At 41.4% G+C, this 21678-nt stretch overlaps 1 protein-coding gene across 2 annotated transcripts in view; it reads right to left on the minus strand.

Moving 5' to 3' along the window:
* The window catches only part of COG7 (component of oligomeric golgi complex 7), an 83680-nt gene extending 62477 nt beyond the window's left edge, over positions 1-21203 (minus strand). The window contains exons 1-4 of one of the 2 annotated variants that reach the window (XM_046666398.1): positions 20843-21203; positions 16465-16613; positions 16039-16155; positions 12162-12330 (exon numbers count right to left, since the gene is read on the minus strand). In XM_046666398.1, coding sequence (XP_046522354.1) covers positions 12162-12330; positions 16039-16155; positions 16465-16613; positions 20843-21011 — 604 coding nt within the window. In that variant the 5' untranslated portion in view covers positions 21012-21203. The remainder of the gene's footprint in view (positions 1-12161; positions 12331-16038; positions 16156-16464; positions 16614-20842) is intronic. The other variant, XM_046666399.1, reaches the window with a different exon arrangement.
* Positions 21204-21678: the final 475 nt, after the last annotated feature.

The following is a 21678-nucleotide window of genomic DNA, read 5'->3' on the forward strand; positions in this document are numbered from 1 at the left end:
ACTTAAAATAGATCAAAGACCTAAATGTAAGAGATAAAATGGGAAAAGCCTCATGACCTTGGATTTGGCAATAGTTTCTTAAGTATGAAACCAAAAGCACAGGCAACAAAAGAAAAAACAGATAAACTGGGCTACATCAAAATGAAAAACTTATGCATCAAAAACACTATCAACAGAGTAAAAAGACAACCCACAGAAGGGGAGAAAATATTTGCAAATCATATAGCTGATCAGGGATTAATATCCAGAATATGTAACAAACTCCTACAACTCAATAACAAAAAAACACACACAGTCAGCCCTCCATATGAAGGACAGGAAGGGACGACTATATTCACTGTATTATAGCATTTTATGTAAGGGGCTTGAGCACCCACAGCTTTTGGTATTCATGGGGTTCCTGCAACCAATCCCCCATAGATACCAAGGGACAAGTGTAACCCAATTTTAAAATGGGCAAAGAACTTGAATAGACATTTCTCCAAAGATATACAAATGGCCAATAAGGATATGAAAATATGTTCAACATCATTAATCATTAGGGAAATATAAATCAAAATCACAGTGGGATACTACTACATGCTCATTAGGACAGCTATTATCAAAAAACAGAAAATGACATGTGTTGGAAAGGATGTGGAGAAATTAGAACTCTTGTACATTGCTGGTGGGAATGGAAAATGGTGCAACTCCTGTGGGAAACATTATGATGGTTCTTCAGAAAATTAAAAGTAGAATTATCTTGCGAAAAAGGAATTCCACTTCTGGCTATACATCCAAAAGAATTGAAAGCTAGGATTCAGACAGGTATTTGTACATTCATGTTCATAGTATCATTATTCACAATAGTCAAAAGGTGGAAGCAACTCAAGCATCCATTGATGGATAAACAAACAGTGGTATGTACATACAATGGAATATTATTCAGTTTTGAAAAGAAAGGAACTTCTGACATGCCACAACATGGATGAACCTTGAAGAAACATGCTAATGAAATAAGTCAATCACAAAATGACAAATACTGTATGATTCCCACTTATATGAGATACCTGGAGTAGGCAAATTCATAGAGACAGAAAGTAGAATGGTGGTTGCCAGCAGCTAGGGTGAGAGGGGAATTGGGAACTAGTGTTCAGTGGGTAGAGAGGTTCGACTGAGGAAGATGAGAAGAGTTCTGGAGACGGCTGGTGGTTACAGCTGCACAACAGTGTGAATGTACATCCTGCCACTGAACTGTACACTTAGAAATGGTTAAAATGGTAAATTTTGTTTTGTGTATTTTACCACAATTTTAAAAAACTTTTTTTAAAAGAGCACTTCAAAGATTTACCCTAGGAAAGAGAAGAAAATTTTAGGCTACAGCTGCTTCGCACTCTCAAGGAAATTACACAAGGTATATCTTTTCTTTAGTAGGATCTAAAGTATCACAATGAGATATAAAGGGAGACTGGTAGAGCTAAGGGAAAAAAACCAGGAAGTAAATAATGATAGCACAAAAATTAAAAAATAAATCAGAAGAAGAAAGTGTAGATTAGATACTTTAGAAAATGCTATTGATCATTTTGGAAGACAAACTTTTGAAAAATAACATAGACCGGGGTACGGGGCTAGTTGGCAAAGAGCCAAAACAGACCAGCAAGAATATGACATATATGAAGGGGGGAAAAAAGAGAGCTAAAGAACAGATAGATGATGTTTTCAATGATGGAAAAGAAGACAAATGGAATAGAAAAAATATCTTTAAGAAAGAAATTTTCTAGAAATGAAGAAAGATATGAACCAGTAGATAAAAAGGGTTCATACTATGTTAGAGAAAAAAAAATCAAAATTTTCAAAACTGAAAAATAACCTAGGGAAGTAACTAAACTACAAGGGAAAAGAAAGAATCTTATCAACCAGAAGTCAGCATACCATGAGCCAGCTGGCCACATTACCATCTGTTTTTATACAAAGTTTTATTAGAACACAGTGATGCCCACTCATTCACATATGGGCTTTCATGCTACAACTGAAGGGTTAGGTATTTATGAGAGAGACCATATGGCCTGCAAAGCCCAAAATATTTACTATCTGGCCCTTTACAGGAAATGTTTCCCAACTCCTGTTTTAACTATTCCAGGAAAAGACACAGAATACCTACAAGGCCAGTCACACATTTAAACAGAATACAAATGGCAGAAAACAATGATGCAAAGTTTCTAGAATTCTGAAGGAAAAAGAGTGTGATCCAAGAATTCCAAAGTAGGGGCCAAATTCCAAATTCCAAAGAGTGGTTAAGTTCATGTGCTCTGCTTTGGCAGCCCAGGGTTTTGCTGGTTCAGATCCTGGGCGCAGACATGGCACCACTTGTCAGGCCATGCTGAGGTGACATCCCACATCCCACAACTAGAAGGACCCACAACTAAAAATACACAACTATGTACCACAGGGGCTTTGGGGAGAAAAAGGAAAAATAAAATCTTTAAAAAAAAAAAAAGAATTCCAAAGTAGTTAGCGGTTTCCTCACATGAAACAACAGAAAGACATTCTTTACTACATAAATACCAAGTATATAAACATAATCCCCAAGCCCTTCCTAAGGAAAAAAAATCTAATTGAAAACAAAATCCTACTGATGAAGAAAAGCCTCAAAATAAAGGATTAACAAATGGGGGAGATATACGATGAAAAGTCTGGAAGTGAGTACTGAGTTCACTTAAACATGATATTAAGCATAAATAATCATGGCAATTATTGATTATAAAATAGTCACATAAAAACAAAACATTATAGAGTGATGTCAGCATCATGGCAGAGTGAGGTCTCTCAGAAATCTTTCCCCTCCAATATACAACCAAAAAACATCCATAATCCAAAGAGGACATCCAAATACAACACAAAAAACATCAGAGAGACCCACACAGCCATATGATGGAAGGCGGAGAGGCTGCAGCCCTCCTCGGAGGAGGTGGAAGAAGGTAAGAGAAATCTTCGCTCCCTCCCCTAAAGACAGCCATCAGGTCCGGGAGGCCCCCAAGAGGGAAGGAAGAGGGGAGGGGACAGCAGTTCACAGGAACATCAAGGACTCCCAAGGATCCCTGCATGCAGCCTAGAGGGAAGCCCTCTACGGGGGAAAAAGCTTTCACAGGGGGTGCCCTTATCAGGCCAACACCCCAGGAAAGCAGATGGTGAGTGAGAGCAGAGCCAGAAAGCCTGGAGAGCACACAGGAGAAAGCACCCCTCCCCCCACCCACTCAGCGGGGCTCCAGGGATTTCGGCTGAAAGCAGAGGGCTCAGAATACCTGGCTCTTGACCCCCACCCAGTGGTGACAGGCGGTAACTGTGACCAAATAATGCCAGGACGCAAAAGAACAAAACTCCTTCTAGCAATATCAAACACTATATTAGATGTCCGGACCAGAGAGACAATGACCAGTACCCAGAATTCAGTCCTGAGGGTGCAGAAATAAGTAAACTAAACGACAATGAATTCAAAACAGCTATCATCAAAAAACTCAATGAGGTAAAAGAGAATGTAGAGAAACAATTCAACAAGTTCAGGAGCTACTTCACAGAAGAGAGTCAAACTATAAAGAAGAATCAATAGAAATATTAGAGATGAAAGACACAATGGAAGAAATAAAACAAAATACGGATTCCCTGAACACTCGAGCAGAACAGACATCATAGAGGAGTGAATCAGCATAATCGAAGATAGACATGTTGAAATGCTCTGGACAGAGGAGGAGAGAGATCTAAGACTAAAAAGGAATGAAGAAAGTCTCCAAGAAATATCTGACTCAATCAGGAAACGCAACATAAGAACTAGAGGTATTCCAGAAGGAGAAGAGAAGGAGAATGGAGTAGAAAGCTTGTTCAAAGAAATTATAGAAGAGAACTTCCCAAACCTAGGGAAGGAGACGGAAATCCATGTGGAAGAAGTTGCCAGATCTGTCAATGTAAGAAGACCTACTGCAAGGCATATAGTAGTGAAATTGGCAAAACTGAATGACAAAGAAAGAGTACTAAGGGCAGCCAGGCAGAAGAAAATAAGCTACAAAGGAACCCCTATTGGGCTTTCAGTAGATTTATCAGCAGAAACCTTACAGGCTAGGAGAGAGTGGAACGACATATTCAAATCATTGAAGGACAAAAACTTTCAGCCAAGAATACTCTATCCAGTGAAAATATCCTTTGGATATGACGGAAAAATAAAAACTTTCCCAGACAAACAGAAGCTAAGGGAGTATGTAGCCATGAGACATGCCCTATAAGAAATTCTCAAGAAGGCCCTCACACTTCGGGAAAAAAAAGGGAGAAAGGGGTTACAAAGCATGGAGTAAGGAGTTAAATAGGCAAGACAGAATCAGAGCAGGATAGCAAATACTCAAGTATAGCATTAAAGACAAAGGGAAGGAAAACAGCAAAAACAAAGATAATCTTGTCATTTTAACCACAAACTCATAACACAAGATGGAATAAGATGTGAGAAACATAACTTAGGAGGGGAAGAGGAAAGGGACCGAATTGGTTTAGTCCAAGGAAATCAGAGGCCATCAGAAAAGGGACTGTCTTATCCATGAGATCTTGAATACAAACCTCGGGGTAACCACTAAACAAAAGAGCAGAATAGAGACACAAATAATAAATAAGGAGAAAACAAAGAAACACAATATATAAAAAACTACATAACTCGATTGGTAGACCAACATACACAGGACGAGAAACAAAGGAAATGCAGGAGAACCAGAAAACGAGTGATAAAACGGCAGCAGTAAGCCCTCATATATCGATAATCACCCTAAACATAAATGGATTGAATTCTCCAATAAAAAGACACAGAGTGGCAAGATGGATTAAAGAACAAGACCCAACAATATGCTGCCTCCAGGAAACACATCTCAGTTCCAATGACAAACACAGGCTCAGAGTGAAGGGATGGAAGACGATTCTCCAAGCTAATGGTAAACAAAACAAAGCAGGTGTCGCACTACTTATATCGGACAAAGTAGACTTCAAGATAAGACAGGTAGGGGCCGGCCTGGTGGCGCAGTGGTTAAGTTCACACGTTCTGATTCTCAGCGGCTTGGAGTTTGCCGGTTCAGATCCCAGGTGTGGACATGGCACCACTAGGCAAAAGCCATGCTATGGTAGGCGTCCCACATATAAAGTAGAGGAAGATGGGCATGGATGTTAGCTCAGGGCCAGTCTTCCTCAGCAAAAAGAGGAGGATTGGCAGTAGTTAGCTCAGGGCTAATCTTCCTCAAAAAAAATAAAATAAAATAAAACCTTCTAATTTTAAAAAAAAGATAAGACAGGTAAAGAGAGACAAAGAGGAGCAGCATATAATGATCAAAGGGACACTCCATCAAGAAGAAATAACACTTATAAATATCAATGCACCCAACACAGGAGCACCAAAGTACATAAAGCAACTATTAACAAACCTAAAAGAAGACATTAACGGGGCTGGCCCCATGGCCGAGTGGTTGGGTCCGCGCGTGCCGCTGCAGGCGGCCCAGTGTTTCGTTGGTTCGAATCCTGGGCGCGGACATGGCACTGCTCATCATGCCACACTGAGGCAGCATCCCACATGCCACAACTAGAAGGACCCACAAGGAAGAATATACAACTATGTACCGGGGGGCTTTGGGGAGAAAAAGGAAAAAATAAAATCTTTAAAAAGAAAAAAAAAAAAAAAAAAGAAGACATTAACAACAACACAATAATAGTTGTGTTATTAGTCTACTCACATCAATAGACAGATCATCCAGACAGAAAACTAACAAGGAAACAGTGAAATTAATTGAAAAGCTAGACCAGATGGACTTAATAGACATATATAGAACACTCCATCCAAAAACGGCAGATACACATTCTTCTCAAGTGCATATGGAACATTCTCAAGGATAGACCATATGCTGGGAAACAAGGCAAGCCTCAATAAATTTAAGAAGACTGAAATAACAATAAGCTTCTTTTCCCATCAGTGCTATAAAGCTAGAAATTAATTACAAGAAAAAAGCTGAGAAAAGGACGAAGATGTGGAAACTAAACAACATGCTATTGAACAACCAACGGATCACTGAAAAAATTAAAGGAGAAATCAAAAAATATCTGGAGACAAATGAAAATGATCACATACCATACCAACTCATATAGGATGCAGCAAAAATAGTATTAAGAAGGAATTCGTCACAATACAGGCACACCTTAACAAACCAAAAAAAACCCAAATAAGCAATCTCAAACTACACCTAACTGAATTAGGAAAAGAAAAACAAACAAAGCCCAAAGTCAGCAGAACAAGAGAAAAAATAAAAATCAGAGCAGAAATAAATGCTATTGAAACAAAAAAGGCAGTAGAAAGGATCAATGAAACAAAGAGTTGGTTCTTTGAGAAGATAAATAAAATTGACAAACCCCTAGCCAGACTTAGAAAGAAAAAAAGAGCTCAGATAAATAAAATTTGAAATGAAAGAGGAGAAATAACAACAGATACCACAGAAATACAATGGATTATAAGAGAATACTACAAAAAACTATATGCCAATAAAATGGACAATCTAGAGGAAATGGATAAATTCTTAGACTCTTACAACCTCCCAAAGCTGAATCAAGAAGAAACAGATAATCTGAATAGACCAATCACAAGTAACAGATTGAAACAGTAATCAAAAGCATCCCAAAGAATAAAAGTCCAGGACCAGACAGCTTCCCTGGGGAATTCTACCAAACTTTCAGAGAGGATTTAATACCTACACTTCTCAAGCTATAACAAAAAATTAGGGAAGATGGAACGCTTCCTAACACATTCTACGAGGCCAGCATCACTCTGATACCAAAGCCTGACAAGGATAACACAAAAAAGGAAAACTATAGGCCAATATTGCTGATGAACATAGATGCAGAAGTCCTCAACAAAATATTGACAACCTGAATACAGCAATACATCAAAAAGATCATACATCACAATCAAGTGGGATTTATTCCAGGGACACAGGGATGGTTCAACATCTGCAAATCAATCAATGTGATGCACCACATTAACAAAATGAGGAATAAAAACCACATGATCATCTCAATAGACACAGAGAAAACATTTGACGAGATCAAACAGCCATTTATGATAAAAACTCTTAAAAAAATGGGGATAGAAGGAAATTACCTCCACATAATAAAGGTCATATATGACAAACCCACAGCCAACATCATATTCAACGGGGAAAAACTGAACACCAGTTCCTTCTGAGAACAGGAACAAGACAAGGTTACCCACTCTCACCACTCTTATTCAATACGGTACTGGAGGTTTTGGCCAGAGCAATTAGGCAAGAGAAAGGAATAAAAGGAATCCAAATAGGAAGTGAAGAAGTGAAACTCTCGCTGTTTGCAGACGACACGATCTTTTATATAGAAAAAGCTAAAGAATCCATCGGAAAACAATTACAAATAATTAACAACTACAGTAAGGTTGCGGGGTACAAAATCAACTTACAAAAATCAGTTGCATTTCTGTACTCTAACAACGAACTTAAAGAAAGAGAACTCAAGAATACAATTCCATTTACAACTGCAAAAAAAAGAATAAAGTACCTAGGAATAAATTTAACTTAGGAGGCGAAGGACTTATACAATGCAAACTATAAGACATTATTGAAAGAAATAGATAATGACATAAAGAGATGGAAAGAGATTCCATGCACATGGGTTGGAAGAATAAACGTAGTTAAAATGTCCATATTACCCAAAGCAATCTACAGATTCAATGCAATCCCAATCAGAATCCCAATGACATTCTTCACGGAAATAGAGCAAAGAATCCTAAAATTCATATGGGGCAACCAAAGACCCCAAATTGCTAAGGCAATCCTGACAAAAAAGAACAAAGCTGGAGGCATCACAATCCCTGACTTCAAAATGTACTACAAAGCCACAGTGATCAAAACGGCATGGTACTGGTACAAAAACAGGCACACAGATCAATGGAATAGAATTGAAAGCCCAGAAACAAAACTACACATATACGGGCAGCTAATCTTCGACAAAGGTACCAAGAACATACAGTGGAGGGGCCGGCCCCATGGCCGAGTGGTTAAGTTCGCGAGATCCGCTTTGGCAGCCCAGAGTTTCGCCAGTTCGGATCCTGGGCACAGACATGGTACCGCTCATCGGGCCATGCTGAGGTGGCATCCCAAATGCCACAACTAGAGGGCCCTACAACTAGAATACACAACTATGTATTGGAGGCCTTTGGAGAGAAGAAGGAAAAAAAACAACATACAATGGAGAAAAGACAGTCTCTTCAATAAATGGTGTTGGGAAAACTGGACAGCCACATGCAAAAGAATGAAAGTAGACCATTATCTCACGCCATACACAAAAATAAACTCAAAATGGATCAAAGACTTGAAGATAAGTCCTGAAACCATAAAACTCCTGGAAGATAACACAAGTAGTATACTCTTTGATATTGAACTTAAAAGGATCTTTTCGAATACCATGTCTTCTCAGACAAGGGAAAAAAAAGGAAAAAATAAACAAGTGGGAGTTCATCAGACTAAAGAACTTCTGCAAGGCAAAAGAAGCTAGGATCAAAACCAAAAGACAACCCACCAATTGGGAGAAAATTTTTGCAAATCATATATCCGATAAGGGGTTAATCTCCATAATATATAAGGAACTCACACAACTGAACAACAAAAAACCAAACAACCCGATCAAAAAATAGGCAGACGACATGAACAGACATTTTTCCAAAGAAGATATACAGATGGCCAATAAACACATGAAAAGATGTTCACCATCACTAATCACCAGGGAAATGCAAATCAAAGCTACACTAAGATAACACCTTATGCCTGTTAAAATGACTATAATCACTAAGACTAAAAATAACAAATGTTGGAGAGGATGTGGAGAGAAGGGAACCCTCATACACTGCTGGTGGGAATGCAAACTGCTGCAGCCACTATGGAAATATGGAGATGCCTCAAAAAACTAAAAATAGAACTACCTTATGTCCCAGCTATCCCACTACTGGGTATCTACCCGAACAATTTGAAATCTACAATCCAAAGTAACATATGCACCCCTATGTTCCTTGCAGCAATATTCACAATAGCCAAGACATGGAAACAACCCAAGTGCCCATCGACTGATGACTGAATAAAGAAGATGTGGTATATATACAATGGAATACTATTCAGCCAGAAAAAAAGACAAATTCATCCCATTTGCAACAACATGGAAAGACCTGGAGGGAATTATGCTTAGCGAAACAAGACAGACTGAGAAAGACAAACATCAGATGATTCCACTCATATGTGGAATATAAACAAGCACATGGACGAAGACAACAGGTAAGTGGTTACCAGGGGAAGGGGGGTGGGGGGCGGGTACAGGGGGTAAAGGGGAGCACCTATGTGGTGACAGTCAAGAAATAATGTACAACTGAAATTTCACAGTGATGTAAACTGATTGTATTGTGTAAACTCATATATTATGAACTCAAAAAAAAAGTATATGTGTAAATAAAACCATTATAAAATATGAAAATTTTATAATGTTTAAAAGTTTAGAGAGAAAAGCTACATGATAAAAAAGTTAATAATTTGATAGTATATCGTGACAAAAATTCTGGACTATGCAATATTCTAGAATGTGGCGTGGGGGGGAAGGGTGGGAGGCAGGAAGAGGAGTGTGAATGCACTAATCAGAGGGAGTCAGATATTGTTTCATCTATGAGGTTGATAAACTGAGAAAGAAGCTTAGTTTATTATTTGAAGTCACAAATCACTAATAAACTACAATCAAGTTACGTCTTTTAAATTATCTGTGAGAAAAAAACACAAAGAAAACATATATAGCAAAATACAAAGATCAAAAGAAACAGAAACATAAAGCAGAAAATATACAAATAGAAAGATACAAAACTGAAAATTTCCGTTAAAAAAAAACCTAAATGGGATAAAGTCACTTATTAAAAAAGAAATACATGGATTAGATCAAAAGCAAAATTCAACTATATGCCATCTCCAGTAGAGAAGTCTACAATAAAACATCTCAGAAAGTTTGAAGGCAGAAAGAAAATGGGCAAAAACACACTAAAGCAAATACAAACAAAAAGGAAGGCAGAGGTTGTAATAGTCACACCCAAGGTGAACTGCAGACAGCAAGCACTCAGCGGGGCCATGGCTGTCTTTGATAAAAATGCTACTTAAATCCTAATAGAGGAGAAAGAAAGAAAGAAAACTGCCCAACCGTTTTTATGAAGCCAAAACAATCGTGACACTAAAACCTGATAAAGATATTCACTTACAGGATCTCAAAGAAAAAATTCTAAATAAAATATCAACAAATATCCAGCAGTACATTAACATACATACACACACACACCCATGAACAAGTAGGATTTGTTCTTGAGTTGCAAGAATAATATTAGGAACGCTATTAATATGATGGGCCATATTAGTAGATCAGAGGAAATAAAAGTAATACATTCAATCTTGATAGACACTAAAGGGCATTTAATAAAATTTGACAATAATATTTGTCTTTTTTAAATTACCTAACATGATAGTATCGAGTGCTGACTGAGATCTGTTCCCGCCTCTGGAGTTACCGAACAGCTCAGAGATTACAGTAGAGACGATGCTGCTGGGAGCAGAGGTCCACGGCTCTCCAGGGCTGAGTTCCAACGGGGCCCCATTTTGGTGTGGCTTCACCATCAGGGCAAGGGAGGCCAAACCTTTGCAGGCCTTGATTATGGAGAGAACTGGAGTGGGGAGAAATCATCTTTGGAGGGAGAATAGTGTTACTGTGTTTGGCATGAGGAAGTTAAGCTGCTCTCACCCACACTGAAAACTCTACTATCCAGAGGGTCATTCTGTGAGGGTTCCGTACTAACGGGTACAGGAGTGACTATCTGTACCAGCTGGCCCAGGACAGTCTTGGTTTACACTCATTCCAGCTTCATTAGTAAAAGCACTCTCTTTTCCTCTCAAAAGTGTCCTAGTTTAATAATAAATGGTACGGTCACACTCAGTATACTGAAAGTTTATAATGTTTATACATGTGGTAAGAGTTTACATGCACACAAGAGTTTACATGTTTATATGTCTGCATAGTCGTATATACAATTATCTAGCTTTGATTTCCAAAAAAAAACTATTAAAGCCTGGCCTCAGCACACTCACCCATCCTAAAACAAATTAAAACATCAAACAGAACTCTTTATATATCAGAACTTCTTATGATTTCATTTCATCGTCAGAAATTTACATCATATAAACAAAAGTGCTGCTACATTTCAGGAGCCAAAGGAAGAAAGCATTCCCAGAAAGGACGGAGTAAAAACATCGTGAACTGTTGTTGACAATGAGAAATAGAACAGTATAAACCGGTATCAGGACTTCAAGTGTGGTGATGACACGCTGTTGGAGCCCTTCAACAGAACAGGTTCAGGAGAATATAAACCCAGAGTAGACGGGCTTGCATAACATACAAGCAGGAGTGGAGGAAGCAGGAGCAGTGGAGACAGACTCTACTCTGTCCAATATAAACAGCTGTGAAGGTAAGAAAACAGGTGCACAGCTGCCTCTTCCTATTTAACCAATGGTTTTGTGATGAAAGGCAAAGGGAGAGTTAGATAAACGTATCTATTGGAAAATCACCGGAAAATAACATAGCACCATCACGTTCTTGATAAGGGTCAAAACGCATCAAATAGTATACTTAAGAGTTTCATATCTCTCTAAACGTAAATTTTACCTCAAAAAAGGAAAAATCATAAATCACTACTGAACTCTAGTTATGGACATGAATACTAAAGTGTTCGGGAGTGAAGTGTACTGATGTCTGCATTAGTTTGAAATGCATCAAAAAAGTAAGATGGATGGACAGAGAGATGAGTAAATGGGCAGATAGGTGATAAAGTAAATGTGGCAAAATGCTAACACCAGGATCTAGATGGTGTGTTCACTGGACAACTATTTCCACTTTTCTGTATTTTGAAGAATATCATATAAACTGTCAATAAAAAGGCAACTACCGTAAAGTTACAGACTTACTTCCAATCTATATACTTTAATCAACATTAAGACATTCTAAAGATTGAAGACTCAGAAAGCCCTATCTTTGTAAAGAGGTTGACGCAGAGATGAGAAATGACCATCACTCACCTACAGACTGGGAGCTGAACACTGCTACAATCTGGGGGCTGGCCAAGGCCTCTAGCCTGTTCTTCAGTGCCTCCAAGTGCACACACTTCTCTGAGTAGTCTGGTGTATCAACAAGCATCATTAAGCTGTTCTGCATACCTGTTAGCTTGGCAGAAATCACAGCTATGTCCTATAAAAAGACCAGAATAGAGGATATTTATTTTAAAAGACCCCACTCCTTCAATTAAGAATGGACAAAATAATTTGGACAAAGAGAACAGATTAGTGGCTACCAGAGGAAAGGTGGGGTCGGGGGTGGGCACAAAGGGTGAAGGGTTGCACCTACAACATGACTGACAGACAATAATGTACAACTGAAATTTCACAAGATTGTAACCTATCATTAACTCAATACAAAAAAAGTGGAGGAAAAAAAAGAATGGACAAAATACATGAAAAAGCAATTCTTAAGAAAATGGCCCATAAACATATTATGTTCAATATTAGTGGTATTCAAATAACGGTAAATTAAAACAAGGAAGTGCCATTTTCCTCCTAACAAATTGGAAAAACTTTTCAAAAACGGTAATAGCGATTCTTGCTGAGGGTGCAAAGAAAAAGTCTATTGGTACCATAAATTTATACTGTCTTTCTGGAAGGCAATTTAGCAATATGCATCAAGATCCTTAAAAATATTCACATTTTTTGACCTGGTATTTCCTCTTCAAGAAATTTGTCCTAAGGAAATAATCAGAGGGACAGAGAGATATTAATGTATTATAATTAATTAACATGACTTTAGTGTTATAATAACAAAAACCTGAAAGCAACCTAAATGTTCCATAATAAAAAATAAAATATGAATTATGGGTCACTCATAATGCCAAGTGGAATATTCTGCACCCACAAAAAATGATGTTTTTAAAAATACTTACAACTTACTATTAAGTGAAATAAACTAGATAAAAAAGCATACAGACGCTAGAATATATATAAATGTATGCATACCAGTAACATATGCATATATCCAAAACACATACATACAAATATATACAAATACATAGAAAAATACCTAACAGACATTAAAAACACATTACTAGGGATTAGGAATGAGGATCATTTTCTTTCCTTCCTTGTATTTTTCTGAATTTTCCAAATCTTCTAAGACATGTAAATTATGTTTATAATTAGAAAAATAAATGCTACTTTTAAAAAAGAATTGAGTGTAATAACTATTTCATTTCAGCATTCAACAGGTGTCTGCGATGTGTCACACACTGTATTAAATGTGTGAGACACAGAGAGGAGGAAGATCACAACGCAGCGCTTGAGTTTACAACGTATCGGGACAGAAAGACCACGTACATTTTAAGAAGTATGGCTCAAGTGTTACAGGAGCACAGGTGAGGGAGCAATTAATTTTGCCTGAGAGGCAAGGAGCCAGCAGGGAGCGCTATGAAAGGAGGTGACACTTTAGCTGGACCTTGAGGGATGAGTGTACTATACTATAAAGGAGAGGAAGGATGGTTCCGGAAGAGAACTAAGACGTGAAAGGGGATGGTGTGTTAACAGTCTGGAGCAGTCACAAAGTGGAAATCACATGGAGGGAGTGGCCAGAGAAAAAGCTGAAAAGGCAGGCCACATACAACCCTGTTGTGAATGACAGGCTATGGCTATGCTTTGTGAGCAGGCTTAGAATTTATCCGGCAGAAAATGGGGAATCAGTCAAGGTTAAAATGGGAGGGCGAGGGGCCAGCCCCGTGGCCACGTGGTTAAGTTCAGGTGCTCTGCTTCAGCGGCCCAGGGTTTCGCCAGTTCAGATCCTCGGTGTGGACTTGCACCGCTCATCAAGCCATGCTGAGATGGTGTCCCACATAACACAACCAGAGGGACCTGAACTAGAATACACAACTGTGTACCAGGGGGCTTTTAGGAGAAGGAGAAGAAGAAGAAGAAAAAGGAGATTGGCAACAGATGTTAGCTCAGGTGCCAATCTTTAAAAAAAAAAAAGTAGGGCGAGGGACAGGGAAATGCCATTTGCCAATCTATGCTTTAGAAGATCCCCCTGGTCTCATGTGCAGGATAAACCAGAGTGTGGGAGGGACTCAGCGGCAAGAAGACCAATGGACAGCTGTTGCAATGGTCTAGCAGTAAAAGGACTGGAAAGCATGACTAGAGTGGTGGCAGAAGGATACAAAGAACAGATAACTGAAGAGATAGATGGCAGAGATGGGGAAGAGCAAGCAGTTAAGGACTGCTGAGATTTCTAGCCTAGATAGAGCGTGGAAAATGACATCACCAACCAAGAGAGGGAGGCCAAAAGAAAGAGCAAATGGGGAGTGGCTTTGGACAGAAATAAGGAGTTCAGTGTCTGAAGTGCCTAGAGGGAGTCCACTGGATGCGTGTGGTCTTGTGGGCAGTTAATTCTGAATATCAGGATAGCTGGGAGGACAAAATCAAGATGAATAACTTCTAGCTAACTAACATTAGTAGCTTACTCCTGTTAACATCAGAGACCATATTTAAATCCAATCTCTCATACACACGTGCCAGGAATTCAATAAAATTTACAGCTTCCGTCTAGGAAGCCTGGATCAATTAAACTTGTCAGGTGCCCTGAGGGGCTCTGAAATGGAATGGGAAGGAGTATGGCTCTATCGTACTTAAGGATAACAATAACTGATATATAATAATAGATGGATTGTTGAGTGAAAAGTCAAAGGTCAAAGCAGTGTTTACAATGTGCCACCATTTGTGGAATAAAAGGGGCAGGGAACATATACCTGATATAGGCGTGTATACATCTGGAAGGACAGGCTTAAAGATGACAAAAGGGTTGGCATGCAGAAGGGAATTTAGGGGATTGGGAGGGTCAGGGTTACAAGAAAGATTTATTTTTCACTACTTATTCTTCTTTCTTAAAATTTTTCCTAGGGGCCGGCCCCGTGGCCTAGTGGTTAAGTTCATACGCTCTGCTTCAGCGGCCCAGGGTTTCACAGGTTCGAATCCTGGGCACGGACATGGCACAGCTCATCCAGCCATACTGAAGCAGCGTCCCACATGCCACAACTAGAAGGACCCACAACTAAAAATACAACTATGTGCCGGGGGCTTTGGGGAGAAAAAGGAAAAATAAAATCTTAACATTTTTCCCATGTGCATTTATAACTTTTGTTTGTCTGTTTCCTTCCTTTTTCTCCCAAAGCCCCCTGGTACATAGCTGTGTATTTTTAGTTGTAGGTCCTTCTAGTTGTGGCATGTGAGATGCCACCTCAGGATGGCTTGATGAGTGGTGCCATGTCCGCACCGAGGATTCCCGCCTACAAAACCCCGGGCCACCAAAGCGGAGCACGAGAACCCAACGACTCAGCCACAGGGCCAGCCGCCATTTATAAATGTTTTAAAAACTTTTAAAAGTTTTTAAAAATAGCAAAAAAGATGATAATTCATTTTGCTTTACAATTGAAAAGGAGTTTTTCATAAGACATCATCTCATTTCCTTCTTATAACTGGTTATCTAAAGGATTACTCCCTTCCCCACTTTGCAGCCCTTGGAGGGGTTAAGTAACTTGCCAAGGTGCCAGTGCGAGTCAGGCCCCTCTGCCCATGTTCCACACTCTCACTGACTGTTTTCTCTGCCTTTTTATCGAGGCTTCTCCTGAACTCACTTTCCGTGGCTAAAAGGCTTCGGTCAAGCAGAAGGTACAAACTGAAGAGGGTGCAAATACTCAGAGCAGCCTCAGCTCTTCCTTATCCCAAGTCTGAATGTTTCCATACGCACCTATTTACTACCCCTTATGATTTTGAGTGGAATAGCTCTCTCAATTGTTTCTCCAAAACTCAAGTTCCTGCTGAAATTCCTGGTTAAGATTTCACGTCCCTTAAACAAGACACCTACTTGAGTCTTAAATGTCTCCTCAATATCAGCACTCAACGTGCTCCACTTGTCTGCTTCTTGAAGTGATTCTGCGGCCAGCTGCATTCTGGACTTGACCTGGTCGATTTCTACCAATACCTAAGAAAAACATGAGAGGTGAAAAATGAAGGAAGTGGCAGTTCCATTTTCTCTACCTTCCACCCGTGACTTGACACCTAAGTATTATGGCATGTTCCTGACTTCAGGGAGCCTCTGTACCCCTTACAACACCAATCACAGAGCCACATTTGTTCAGCGAGTGCTGAAGACAGATGAACAAGCTGAGAGAACTAAGTGAAAGCATCATTTGAGTGCTTGGCCAGATTGTGAGTTAAGGCTGGCCTCCCACTATGTGAGTGAAAATCTTCCAGAAACAGGAATTGACATTTAGGCTGGGGGCCAAAATACCTGCATCGACTGAGACGTGTCTTGTTCAAATTTTTTAATGTCCTCCTTGACAAGAATCATTTGTTCTTTCAGAAAAGACGCCTCCTGTTTAAGGGCTTCCACATCACGGAGCACCTTGGGCATGTTCTGAAGGGCCTGGTGACTTGTTTCTGTAGCAAGAACCCAAGAAGAGCAACATGGACCAAACGTGAAAATCAGACCAGTCACCAGGGGACAGTATGAATAAATCAGACAGGAAGGAAATTCTCCCCAAAGCACTACAACCACACGGTTTTCCAAGCCTGTGAAAAATGGGAGGTGGGAGGGGAGAGGAGTGGGGAGGTGGCCTCTGCCAGGACCATGTCCTCCCCAGAGTGACAGTGATGGTCCTGTGATTTAACAAGGAATGAACCATCAACCTGACCCAACATCAACCATTTTCCACCACTGAGTTAAACTGAACTCCTTTTTCGAGGAAGGAGAATGAAGGAATCTGACAGTGGGTGAATGCCGGCTATGTGCCAGGTGCTTTACGTACATTATATCACTTCATGTCCATGGCAATCGCTAGCAGCCACCTCTTACAGATAAGAAAACTAAGGCTCAGAGAGGTTAAGTAACTTGCCCAAGATTTCACAGAACTGAAATCAAGTCTTACATGTGCCTGGACCCAAAGTCTGCTTTTCATGGTCTTTTTAAAATGTGGTCCATAGACCACCAACACCAGGTGGAGTGCAGTTAAAATGCAGGTTCCTAGGCCACCTGCCAGAGATTCTTATTTAGCAAGTCTGGTGGGAGATCAAGCAAGATCAAGGAATCTGCATTTTTTTTAACAGACTTTCCAAGTGTAGGATAAAATTTGAAAATCTTTGCAGACCAGGATGTGTTATCTGGAATTGGGGGGGTTAACAGCATAACCCTTTAAAGAGCAATTCACTGGGGAATAGACCAAAGAAGCCCAGAGTCTTCTGCGCCACCTGCGTGCTGAATGGAACCTTAACATCTTGAAGATGTGCTTCAGGAACCTGTTCGTCCAGCTCTACATAAAATAACACTGTTTCCAGCACTGACTCCAGGTAAGGTTCTCAGATTAAGAAAACAAAGGCAGAACACACAAAGATTTCTTCAGTGCGCAGACTTCACCGCCTTTACACAGTGCTGCTATGGCCCCAGCCTGGTCTCTCGCCTGCTAAACCACAGAGTCACTCTCTTTTTTTTTTGTCAGGAAGACTGGACCTGAGCTAACACTGTTGCCAATCTTCCTCTTTTTTTTTCTTCTCCCCAAATCCCCAGTACACAGTTGTATATCCTAGCTGTAAGTCCTTCTAGTTCTTCTATGTGGGATGCTGCCACAGCACGGCTTGATAAGCCCTGTGTAGGTCTGCGGTCAGGATCCAAACTGGTAAACCCTGGGTGGCTGAAGCGGAGCATGTGAACCTAACTGTGACACCACCAGGCTGGCCCCCCAGAGTCACTCTTCAGGCCTGGCTGGTTCCCTGTGTACCTCTTTTCCCTTCTCCACAGCCCCCAAAATTTAGTCCACTCCTGCATCCATTTTAAAACTATCACTTGCAGTGGTTGCCTCTGGGAGGGTAAGGGCCAGATTGCACTGCAAAGGGGCATGGAGGCACTTTCTTAGGTGATGGTAGAATTCTATACCTTGACAGAGGTCTGAGTTTATACTAGCTGTATACATTTGTCAAAACTCATCAAACTTATCAGATAAGATCTATGCACTTCACCTCATGCAGATTTTATCTAGTAAAAAAAGAGCTGTAAACAAGTATTGAACTCTATAATGTTCAGGGTTCTAACAAATGTTTAGGGGGGAAGCATACTGATGTCTGCAACTTATTTTGAAATACATCAAAAAATAAGAAGGAGGGATGGACAAATGAATAGATTTGTGATAAAGCCAGAGATTGTTAACTGTAAAATCTAAGTGGTGGGTATATGGATGTTCACTACAAATTTTCTCAACATTACTGTATGTTTGGCAGCTCCATCCACAGTTGCTCAGTTCAAGAATTTGCCATCAGTCTTGACTTTCTCCCCCTCTCATCCTTCATTCCAATTCATCAGCAAGTTCTCCCCTTTCCTCCTCCTAAAATTATCCTTTTTCGTTTTTTTTTTTTTTTTGATGAGGAAGATTGTCCTTGAGGTAACATCTGTGCCGATCTTCCTCTATTTTGTATATGGGATGCTGCCACAGCGTGGCTTGATGAGCGGTAGGGATCTGAACCCATGAACCCCAGGCCGCCAAGGCAGAACATGCGAACACATCCATGACACCACCAGACCGGCCCCTAAAGATATCTTAAGTCTACCCATTTATCACCAACTCCACTGCCATGACCCAGGTTGAAGCTGCTATCATCTCCCTTATGGACTACAGCAACAGCCTGCTGAATGGGGACATACTGAATTATATCACTTCCCTACTTAAAAATCCTCTAGTGCCTGGGGCCGGCCCCATGGCCAAGTGGTTAAAGTTCTGTATTCTGCTTAGGTGGTAGGGGATCACAGGTTCAGATCCCCGGCGGAGAGCTACTCCACTCATCAGCCATGCTGTGGAGGCATCCCACATACAAAACAGAGGAAGACTGGCACAGATGTTGGCTCAGGGCTAATCTTTCTTGAGAAAAGAAAAAAAAGAGGAGGCAGACTGGCAAGGATGTTAGCTCAGAGCAAATCCGCCTCAGCAAAAAAAAATCCTCCAGTGCCTTCCCATTACACTTGTTTTCAATCAAGTCCAAATTCTTTAATGTGACGTTAAAATCCCTGCATGATGTGGCCCCTGCTGACCTGTCTAACCTAAGACTGGGTCTTGTTCAACACTGTCTCTCTGCACGCTGGAGAATAGTTTGTGCCCAATAAATATTTGCTGAGTGACTGACTGAACAAATCAGTCCTCTAATTTGCGGCCCTCAACATCTCTTGCCTGAACCTCTGCAATAACTTCTTTTCACTGCAGACTTGGGCCCTTGTCTCATCTTCCATAAAAATAAAGCTTTAAACCTCCAAAGGCTTCTCACTGCCTGTGGGATGGAATCCAGACTCCTCAGGATGGCCAAAAAGGCCTTTCACAGTGTGATCCCAGTCTGCTTTTCTGCCTTATCTCCAGCAGAAGTTTCCCCCCATGAAAGTGTGATCCTCCCATAGTAATAATACCAATGATTAATAGTTATTGATGCTACTGATGAAGGTCTGTTTGAGCTCACCTCCCTCTGGACTGACTAGGCCTTTTTATAACCACATGCCTCTGCGTGTGTTGTTCCCTCTCCCTTTAATACTATGTTAATACTTGAATATAATAAAGTATAACGGATGAGAACCTGGGCTCTGAAACCAATTGTGTGGGTTCAAATCCAGGCTCTCCCTTTCATTAGCAATGTGATGTTGGCAAGTCACTTCCCTCAGCCGCAGTTTCTACAGCTATAACGTGGGAATAATAACTGTACCTACCTCTACGGATGGTCAGGTTTAAATTAGATAATCATGCCAAACAGGAGGCACTATTAACATTTGGGCCAGGACATTTCTTCACTGTGCAGCTGTGCTGAGTATGGCAGGACACTAAGCATCACTGGGTCCTTCCACTAAATGTCCATCACTGTGACATTCCCCACCATTGCAACAACTTAAAAAACTCCCACCAACTTCCAAATATTCGGGAGGAGGAGAGGCAGCATTACCACCCTTGGTTGAGAACTACTTAGCTAATACATATAAAGCACTTAAAACAGGGCCTGACACGTACCAACACCCCACCACCACCACCACCTTTCCTTAAACCCTGGACACCTCTATGAAACAAAGTTCCATTTACTGGACCAGAAGCTTCCAGTATGCAGTCTGTCTGACCCGTCTTTCCCACAGAGCCTAGCAGAGAGACTGGTGTGCAGAACGTACTGAATAAACATACAGTGAATAAAAATCAAGTCGAGGAGTTAATGAAATGGTTGCTGGCGTGCATTATTTTTTATAATTAACTGTCCTTAAAAGACGGTTAAAGTCTCCGTTCAGACCAGCCCACCTTCCTCCCCGACATGAAAATCCACTTAAACAATGTTTCCCAGATTTGTGTCATTCTCATATACCTTCAATATGCTTCTGCCAAATGTAAGGATCAATCGACTATTATTTATTTGTTCTTAAAATTCACTCTTTTAGCTTAGGTTTATAAAAGGAAACTTGATGGCACCGCCAGAGGTGGAAAAGCGAGATCCCGAATCAGCGAGCGTTGCAGACCGCCAAGCAGCAGACTAGCCCTGCTCGGCGCGTCCCCAGGACTGAGGAGACGCGGCCCGCGGCTCCCCTGACCCCCGGAAGCGTGACACTGACCGCCCACTCCGTGCGCCCCCGGCCCCGTCGGGGCGCTCGGCCCCGCTCAGCTCACCCTCCACGGCGTGGTTCACCTCCTGGATGAACAGCTGCAGCTTCATCACCAGGGTGGCCGCGTGGCCGTCCGCCTTCCCGGCCGCCGCCTCCTTGGGGCCAGCCCTGAAGGCCGCGTTGATCCACTCCTTCACGTCGAAGTCTTCGGCCAAGAACTTGGAGAAGTCCATGGCCGCCCCGCTTCAGCCTCGGCGTCCAGGCCTTCAAGGCTGTCTCCGGGCGGCAACGAGACTGCAGATTCCGGAGGCCCTGCAAGAGCACCGGGGCTGGCCTGGGAGGGCGCACACCCGAGTCCACAGCACCAGCAACTGGCCCCTCCGTCAACTCGCTGAAGCATACGGCTGGGAATGACCCTCGCTGCGCGCCGTACTTCTCCCGGAAGTAGGTGGCCGTTACCGAGGCGACCGCCGGCGTTCCGGGCGCCCTGGGGAGCAAGCTTCTAGAGAAACGCCCCGGGCTGGGAGCGGCAGGCCGGTACTAGCGTCCCGCTTCTTATGCTAACCTTGGTGCTTGTTGAGCGCTTAAATATGTGCTTATTCCCAAGGCCTTACGCACATTAGCTCACTTAGTCCTCACAGTCCTCTGAGTACTATTGTTCTCCCCAGCGTAAAGATGAAGAACTGAGGTCAAGAAGAACTGGTTCAAAGTCACATAGCGAGAAAGTGGCTCTGTGGGGATCTGAACGCAGGCAAGCCTGCCGCTGGAACCTGACTCTTTCTGATACTTGCCCTGCTACAGGGGGCAGAGGAATCTACGTGATCTGGCCTCTGCCCCCTGCTCTTCCTGCTCCTGTCTCAAAGCTCTGGCCACACTGGCCTCCTGTCCCTTCCCGAAACG

The sequence above is a fragment of the Equus quagga genome, chromosome 7 (genome assembly GCF_021613505.1).
Source record: "Equus quagga isolate Etosha38 chromosome 7, UCLA_HA_Equagga_1.0, whole genome shotgun sequence".
NCBI classification, from domain to species: Eukaryota; Metazoa; Chordata; class Mammalia; order Perissodactyla; family Equidae; genus Equus; species Equus quagga.